Source organism: Bidens hawaiensis, unplaced genomic scaffold (genome assembly GCF_021521415.1).
Source record: "Bidens hawaiensis isolate Kalapana, Puna unplaced genomic scaffold, B.hawaiensis_p1.1 tig00001032_1, whole genome shotgun sequence".
Taxonomy (NCBI): domain Eukaryota; kingdom Viridiplantae; phylum Streptophyta; class Magnoliopsida; order Asterales; family Asteraceae; genus Bidens; species Bidens hawaiensis.
The window spans coordinates 2,607,235-2,616,886 of NW_027491060.1; the positions used below are offsets into that span (position 1 = coordinate 2,607,235).

Consider the following 9,652-nt stretch of genomic DNA (forward strand, 5'->3'; position numbering starts at 1 on the left):
AAAAAATTTGGCCAAACCAACTACCACAATATTTGATTTATGTGACCAAAAACACAACATATAGACACACTTAGGAACTGACGCATATGTTCAAGTTAATATTGTAAACTAGGAACAAGTTTTGGTCGCAATTAGGAACTAATGTTTATGTTCAAGTTATAAAACTAGTCTTTATTAAAAAAAATTATTGATTATGATGCTTGTATCATAAGGTAATTATATATAATTTATTTGATGTTTAAGGTATTTATAGACTATCTAACATTTTTTTTTTGTTTATTGAACGGTGGTCAGGGTCACTTGAGTTTTTTTACCATCTTCCACAACTCGACACTCTAATAGTTCTAATAACTGGTTTGTAACTTTGTACATTATGTCTATCAAATCATCTATATCTATAGATGTTATACTGTTAACTTAATTGTTTGGTTACTCTGCATTTTTTTCATGAAATATGATGGTGGTAGTTTGATATCTGGAATCGCGATTGGAGCCAAATCCTCAACCCTGCCATACGAGTCATGGCTGCTGAGCCAAAAGGTACAGACGATGCTGCACAATCCAATGCATAATAACCTTGACTCAAAGCGACACCATTGCAGGGTTGCAGACCCTAATAACATCTGTGAAGGTTTAAAGAGTTGCGGACCCTAATAATGTATACTAATAACAAAGGTTGCAGACCATGTTAATATATGTGAATGTTAAAGGGCTGCAGACGCTGATAATATCTGCGAAGGTTAAAGGGTTGCAGACGCTGATAATATCTGCGAAGGTTAAAGGGTTGTAGACCCCAATAATATATGCGAAGGTTAAAGGATTGCAGACCCTAAAAATATCTGCGAAAGTTATAGGGCGAAAAGCTCTTTATGTTATGTATTTATGATTATGTATAAGTAAAGTATAGAAAGTAAAGATGAGAAAGTATGAAAGTAAATATGAATGTATGAATGAAAAAATGATGAAAGGTTATGTGTATCTCCGGATACGTATGTGTAAGTATGTGTATGTATGGTATGTTGCCTGTTAAAATAGAACTTGATTAGCGTAATTGACTTTTAATATGCAAAGAGGATGAAGCAGCTGGCTTGAGAAACACTAATGAAAAAAAGAATAAAGATGTTAGCACCTGAAGATTGAAAGTTATGATGTTTTGTGATGTTAGAACTTAAAAGACATGTTTCAATGTTTTGTTTAATTTAAGATTTTGTTATGATGGTTGAAGTTTTAATTATTACGCGAAAGTTTTAATTCACTATGATATTTAAAATTGTGTTTATGAGTAAATTCAACGTCTAATGTAGGGCACCGAGACCTGAACCTTACATATATTGATACACAAAGTTGGCTAATTTGATGAAAATGTTTAAAAAACATTATTCGTTTTTCTTCTTGAAATGTTTATAACAGTTGGAATAAAATATATCCCAAATTAACCCAATGTAGTATGGGCTAAATAAGCCTTACAAGCATAAATAAGAAGGCCTATAGATGATGACTGATGAGAACATAGAAAAGTAGAAGTGCGGCCTGTTGTTAAAAAGAGGGAATGGAATTGCAATAATAGCCGTTGATAAAATCAAATGTCAAGAAAATAAAGTTGGTTTTCACTAAATTACTTTTGCCCAAAAAATCTTGAATTGTAAAGGCAAGTCGCTTATAAGTTACTCGATATCAACTTGCTAAAACCTTGAATCGAACCGAGTTTAAGACGAAGCTCAACTTATATAATAAATTAGTTCAAGCTTTATATATCAAGTTTGACTAGGCTTTAGCTAGCTAATTGTTTATTTTTATTTTGTTTAATCTATAGCATATATATAGTTGCGGTGAGAATAGCTATATAATATCTATTATGTTTTATAAAAAGATTATAACAAGTAAAAATTAATTAATTAATTATTAGATGATAAGCGAGTTGACTGTCGAGACAATTATTTAAACAAACTTTATTTCATATATTAAAGGGATAAAAAAATTGTGTAAAAATAAATAAATAATTAATAGATAAGCATGTTGAACTTGAGCTTGAAATAGTCACAGGCAAACTTGAGCTTTAGAAATAGAACTCTAATTAAACGGAGCCCGAGTTTAGGCAAGCTCATGTTCCAGCTCGTTTACACGCCTATATTTATCGTTTACCGTTTCACACAGTTAACTTGAGAATGAAATAACCATAAAACCGACGTGGCGACAATCAACCAGAATTCATATTCTTGAAAATCTAAACATCCAAATACACATCCCACTTGTTCCGACTTCCTACAAACAAATGCATCAGATTCGTCTAGCGAGTACACACAGCATAAAACCGATCATACTATTAAAAGTCCACAGCACAACCTTGTTTACTGTGCCCTGCTGACAGGCTCTAGAGCTTCAACCGTTACCACACTGTTCCCTCTGATAACCTGCACAAATATGGATTCATTTCAGTTTGGCCCATTTACTTATCACAAGTTGATTCATGAGTTAGACACGAAACGAGTATGTTTTTCTTTAGAAAGTAGGCATGTAAACAAACCGAACGAACACAAACTGAGCACGTTCATGTTTAAACGAATACAGACAATTAATCAAACAGGTTTCCTTGTTCGTGTCCGTTTTTTAAGCAAATGAGCGTGTTCGTATTCGTTTATGCCCAATTAACTTCAACGAACAAACGATCTAATGCGAACAGTTAATCGAACGGGTTTTCTTGTTCGTGATTGTTTGTTAAGCAAATGGACGTGTTCATTTATGTTCTCGCTTATTCAATAACAAAAATGAACGGTTTAAAAAAGTAAACAAACAAAACATAACTGACCTACAACCGTTTAAATTAAACGTCAACATACACCTAAAAAGTTATTAAAGTAGACTAAATTGTGTAACAAGCCTAAAACATTTTAATGAATATAAACAAGCTTCCCACTAATCGGTTCAGTTAGTTTACAGGCCCACTAAAAATTAACTGAGTCAAAGGTGAATGAAACGCTAAACTGCTAACAATTTTTTTTTTACTTTTCGGGTCAAAGGGTTTAGGTTGACCCGATCTGAACCGTACCAATGTTACCCAACCCACCCATTTTGCTAGTATAAAAAACTTACCACCATGCCGATGTCATTTTTCTCTTCACCGTTAACTTCCACCGTGTTGTCAATAACGAGGTTCATGAACTGATCAAACCCACGAAGTGTACCGACCACTGTTCGGTTTGCGTTTAGCTTGACTAGAATACAACAAAAATAATTAGTAAAAATGTTGATTAACATGAAATAACTAATTAAAATGCTCAATTAGCTTGTGTTATCATTTACGTTCGTATATCATTTGTTTATAGTGTTAATGAAAGAACATAAGCCAATACAAAAACGCTCAATATCTTAACAAACGAACTTGAACAAGCAAGCCATAATGTTGTTCGATTAAAGGAAACGGACCTAATACATAATGTTGTTAATGACAAGGCAGTGTGTGTTATTTAAAGAAGTCTGAAAACTTACTCTGGAGTTGCTTGTCCATATACCTGTAGGCCAAACATATAATCTGTAACATTCGTCATTTTCGGTCTTTTTTGTATTTGTATTTTTGTCAAAACCCGACCCGATTTGTAAACCAAATCTTTCACTAATATAAAATATTGGATTTTTATGTTTCATAATCATCTCTTACTTTTTGGATTTGTTACTAGTTTGTATTATTTGACTTGTTTAAACCTTTTTTTTAAAGAAAAAAACACATGCAAGTATTGATATAAAACATGGAAAACAAGTTTGACTCCTTCCCTATATAAACAACCCCATCCCCTTCATTTCTTCTTGCTCATTCATCTTCTTTCTCTCTCAAACTAAGAATATTATCTCTAACCTTCAAGGTTCATAATTATCACGCAACAACCTTCTTTAATTTTTGTTTTGTTACTTACTAATTCATATCTTATGGTACAACATATATATAATATGCACCCCTTGTTTCCTTCGGCTTTCATCTTCTTCGGGAGGTGATATGCTACAAGGCAAGGCTTCATGGAGAACTCTTTGTAGTTCTTGATTATACTATTTTCCTTTAATGCTTTCCTAGTCTTGTTCATATTGTAAGTAGTTTAGCTTTTAATTCATGTTTAAAGAGTTTCATGGTTTTGGTTATGAAGTCACTAGTCTCGGTTTTATCTCGAGATTAGACCCGAATCAAGACCGAACCAAGACCAAACTCTTGTTTACTAGTCTTGTTTATACTATTTCCCTTTAATGCTTTTGTTTATATTGTAAGTAGTTTAGTTTTAATTTATGTTTAAAGAGTTCCATGGTGTTGGGTATGAAGTCACTAGTCTTGGTTTCGTCCCGAGATTAGACCCGAATCAAGACCGAACCAAGACCGAACTCTTGTTTACTAGCTTTTGTTTTAAATAGTTTTGTTTACTAGTTTTGTTTAAAATAGTTAAATAAACATGTTTATGAAAGATTTGAACCTTGTAACTTCTAAAACCATTTTGATAGTTCTATGGTATTTGGGTATGTGGCAACCATCCTCGGTATCATTCCGAGTCAAGGACCGAACCAAAACCGAACTAAACCGAGTTCACTTGCCTAAGACACACAAGTGTGTTTTTGACCATCGAAACTCATCCTTTCTTCAAGAATGTATTTTAAACTAATTTTAAGTATTTATCAACTTACTTGGTGTGTCGGTATCCAACTTGATCTTATAACAAGTTTGGACCGATGATACCAAATACACACTTAACGGACGTTAAGGTTCTTCATAATAGAACTATATACTTGGTTAAGTCTTTTGATTTTATTGAGTTATCTCAAAACATTTTGGAAAGTTAACTTTGAGTTTAGTTAATTATCTAGACCCAAGTTAACAAATCTGAACACTCGATTAAAACCTTGTTTTGGTGTTCATATACCCAAAGGGTCTTGCATTAGTGCATTATAACCCACATAAGTTACTTAACATAGGTTGAGTAATAATTATGAATGAAATACCAAGACCCGGTTTCGAGTAAACTTACTTTTTAGAACATGTCTTTAATTTTCCAAGTATTTACATTTTTAAACCATAAACTTTATTTATTTACTTTACTTGTCATATTTTATTTTAAACCCTTCCAAGACTACCTACTAACTTAAGACCCGTTTAATCTAGGTCTTGCTCGTTAAACCCGATCTCCGATTGTTCACGAATCAATCTTTCAAGTTACTTAGTTAACGTTAGTACATTTCATCCCCCGTTTTCACTTTTATCTTTTGGGGGTAACATGCATACTTATTCAAACAAAAATGATTTATATTATACTCATTTCTCAAACCACAAACTTTAGGGTATATGATGCTAGAATACTTGCTCTATTGTGTGTTATATGTCTCATATGCTTTACGTGCGCGAGTGTTTATTTTTATGTTGTTGTTGAGCCTCATTAAGTATGATCATACGCTCCCCTAACTACTTAGCCTTGTGCTAGTAGAATAGGGCCTCATTATCCGAGTATGTCGGTTGTTACCGAGTAGAAAGGATCCTCATTTACATATGTTTTATATGCCACGATTGATGCTTTTATTTATAGTCTTATATACGTTTGTGGATTTCGCTCATATTATATATACTCAAAACTATGAAATTGCTCACCAACATACGTGTTGACAAATGTTATTTTATGCATGTTACAGGTTTGATTATTACTTGAGTTGAAGTTTGAAGACGTCATTCTATTTTGATACCGCTAGGTTATTAGAAGAATGAACAATATCTATTTCTTATGTTTTGATGTTATTTGTATGAACAATATGTGTTACTTTGGTGATTGAATGAAATTAATGAGTTGATTAAATATTGTCACTTTAATAGTGTCTTGTGTATTTGTCCAATTACGTTGCACCCCGGCATGTTTCGCCGCCTTTGATCGGGGTGTGACATTATCATTATCAATAAATCAACTGAATCGATGGAATGGAATGGAATGAAATGAAGTTACTAATTACTTACTTTTTAAGATCTGGAGGCTGACCTGATCTGCTCATCTTCCAATCCTACAAATCCAATCGATGTTTCAGCAAAACCCTAATAATTTCATACCATTGATTTTACCTCTTTTCATTTTGGTTATGAGTCCTTGTATTGTGGCCTAATTCTCCTTTGGACCTTCGCTTTTCTCAAAATGGGCTGCTATAGTCCTATTAGATAAGTAAATTTGGTAGAATGAATGAAGACATTTAAGTGTTTAGGAGACTTTGTCTTTATCGTTGGACCACCAAGTGGTGAGGGATGTCGGTGGGTCGGGTGGAACCCTTGCGAAAAAAATGTTGGAGGACCCGTATTCTAGAATATGGGTTTAAAGGGGCTGAGAAGCAACATGAGTGCGGCACGTTAGAAAAAAAAAACAAAAAACTGAGGATCATCGTAAGGGTGTCACGCCAACTTTTTTATGATTCTTTTTTATACGGAGTATAGATTAGATGATTTCACGACATATATAAAGGTAAAACAGACTCGATTAATAAATGAAGGGGGGGGGGGGGGGACAACTAGTGTATTATTTGTAACAAATATTGGGTTTTTAATAGTGGTTTGGTTATATCACTTATATGTAGTTATTTATGCATATGCAACTAAAATAGAACCACAAAACTCGTTTATTAAAAAATATTTTCAAACCATGAGTTTCTCAATTAGTTTTATTTCTTCTTTCTTCATGGCTCACACTAATCAACGCTAGAATCATTGAAGGATTTGGTTTGAAGACGATCGTTTATAAAATGTTAGGAAGAATTATATGCATGATATTGTATGTTTTGGTGTTGGGTTGACCAACAAATGGAATTGTGAAGTATAAAGCTCTAAATTCAGGAAAAAGTAGTCTGAATTGTGGTCAAAGGTGGCAATGTTGACCCTTATGTTGATTTGGGTGAAGTTAGGGATTTAGACCGCTAGAAAAATAAGACCTTCACTTTTTGAAAAAATAAATTGTATATACTGAAATTGTGGACGTATAATCATGACAGGGCTAAACAAAGCGTCGTTAATTTCAGTTGGCAATTGATCAGCTAAACAAGAAGTAGCTTCAATTTCTTATCCATCAATTCAGTTGATTTCAATTGCTGATTTGCACTTGTTCAAACGATATCAATTCAGGCTCGATTTCTTATCCATCAAATTGTTGGTCATTAAATTTTTTATTTATTCTAATTGTTTATGGTTCTAAACTTCTATTAGTTTTAAGATATGTTAATTGTTTTCTCTAGTGATTGGGTATAGAGTATAGACACTCTTTAAAGAACAACAGATTGATTCTCACGTCAAAGTTGGATTGCATGAACACCCCCCCCCCCCCCCCCCCCCCCCAATTTGGTGAGCTAACAGTTGTGTATGTTTTGCAAAACATTTTAACCCTTGAACCCATTGAAGATATCAATACTCTCCTTGTCCCATTACTTGTCGTAGGAACAAGTTTGTCGCACACCGTGGGTCTGTGCTATATTGAACATATCTCTCTCGTAGCTCAGCTCTACATTCTCAAGATCTCACCGGGGACAATACTCCAAATGAGGTGGCATCTACTCAAGGAAGTTCTTTTCCTGCTCCTAGCCATATCTCTCCAATTGGATTCGGTACCGGTATTGAATTGGTATCACTGGTACTGAATTGGTACTAAGTTTTGAGTTTTCGAGATTGGTACATTACCAGTATTTCCTGAATTTTGTCTTCAATGTCGGTACCAAACCGAACATTTAAGTACCAATACCAAGAATTTGAAAAGGCTAAACTGTTTGAAGTCCAAACACAACATGATATTCTTTCTACCACTATGTTAATATAAAGATGGTTTCAAAAAAAATTAAACAAAAGACAGAAACAAATATATGTTATGAATTATTATCCATTTATGGTGACTCTCCACATATATTTGTCATAAAGTAATAACTCTTTATATGTTTAACTCCTATTTGTAGTTAATTTGTGTTAATGTAAGGAGCCTATATAATGGTATTGTATTCCATAGTATGATATGAATAATAAGAAATCATTCCCTCATTCTATCTATTGCTAAAAGGTTCACAACACGTTATCAGCACGAAGTGCTTTTAGAGTTGGAACACAATATGATAAGGTAAGTTAACTTTTAGTTCTTCTTTAGTATCTAAAACATAAACCATATTATAGTTCTTATGATTTTGGTTTTGTTAGAGATTTGTTTTGTTCTTCTTGTAATCTCTCAAAACAATCTCTATGAAATTGATACAAACTTGGGTTAAATCGAGATTATGTTTGTTATGTTAATGCAATTATGAGTTATGCATGTTTAAGTGAATTATTTAATTATGAATTACGATTCAAGATTTAAGATAATTTTTCCAAATCAATTGCCTGTTTGAATTTTAATCAGATTTTGGAAAACTGGAAGAATTAGAGTTGGTTTGGCCATTATTTGTTTATATCATAAACGTGGATAAATTTGGTTATTTTTGGGGGTTGACCGAAATTCAGTGCTTATATCAAGCATTTGTTAGTATATATTGACCATCTTAAAAGACCTTATATGAAAGGTTTGCAATTCGACATGAAGTGTCATAAAATTAAATTGGTTACTACACATCTCGTTTATTTTTGTTCACTATTTAATTATATATTAAGCAAGATTATGAAAAAAAATACCATTTTAATCTATTCACTATTATAATATGTGGAAATACAAATTCGTATAATATTTTTGGTTCATATTGCGATTATTTGTGACTACATATTATATATATGTTTAAATATAGTACAAAACTCATATTTTGTTATGGTTGGGATGATCTACGATTTTTTTGTGAACAATGGAATTTAAAAATGAATTAAAATCTTTAAATTTTATTCTTTTAACTACCATTTATTGATCTAAATCCACTTTGATCTTCGGTAGAAACCTTTTGCCCAATGAAATTCAATAGTTTACTATTGAAACATAAAACAAGAACTTGTGTTGATTGTTATATATTATTTAGTGTTTTCTATCACTGACTTATTATCAATATGTGTTCGTCTATATCGCATATATAAACAAATTATTATGAAATATTAGCTCATCGTTGTGTTGTAAATAAATGGATTTAGTGATTTTATAAGATTATATATTTGGTTAAAACATTTATGTTTAAATAAGATTGCTACTAAAATACAATTAGAGTACCTAGTTGACTCACATATACATAGAGTTGGAGAAAAGTTTGACTCGGATTTACATTTTGTTTATAATTTACTCTAGCGTTGTTATAATCAGTTTGACGTCTCATCAAATTTAATTATATGTGCATACACAAACCTGAACATGTTTAGATACACACGTATTATTTTTACCTGTAGTTTATTTTTGTTTTAGCTTGTGTGCATAACGTGTGCTATGTGTATTTGCTTATGACGGGTGAAAAAAAAGCATCATATATCATAGGCTCTTCTTTATCATAGCTTATTTTATGCTATATATACTATGATGTCTTACATTTTAATATACATTACATGTTAGATGTCGTAATTTCTGTATATAAACATTAGAATAAATCATATATAAGAGCAAAGCTATGCTATATTATTATTTTTATGAAATACTATAAATATTCTTTAATAAGATACTGAAGTATCATACTCCATATATCTCATTATCGGTTTTAAATTTTTTTTATAAGATAT

General features: G+C 32.1%; 1 protein-coding gene across 1 annotated transcript; it reads right to left on the reverse strand.

Annotated features, from left to right (window-relative positions):
• Positions 1–2,192: 2,192 nt before the first annotated feature.
• Positions 2,193–6,105, reverse strand: LOC143553407 (putative small nuclear ribonucleoprotein G). The gene is made up of 4 exons (XM_077043413.1): positions 5,972–6,105; positions 3,487–3,509; positions 3,091–3,212; positions 2,193–2,411 (listed from the first exon to the last, which is right to left on the reverse strand). The coding sequence occupies exons 1-4, from the start codon at positions 6,004–6,006 to the stop codon at positions 2,349–2,351; spliced, it is 243 nt and encodes an 80-aa protein (XP_076899528.1). The 5' UTR covers positions 6,007–6,105; the 3' UTR covers positions 2,193–2,348.
• Between the last annotated feature and the right edge of the window lie 3,547 nt (positions 6,106–9,652).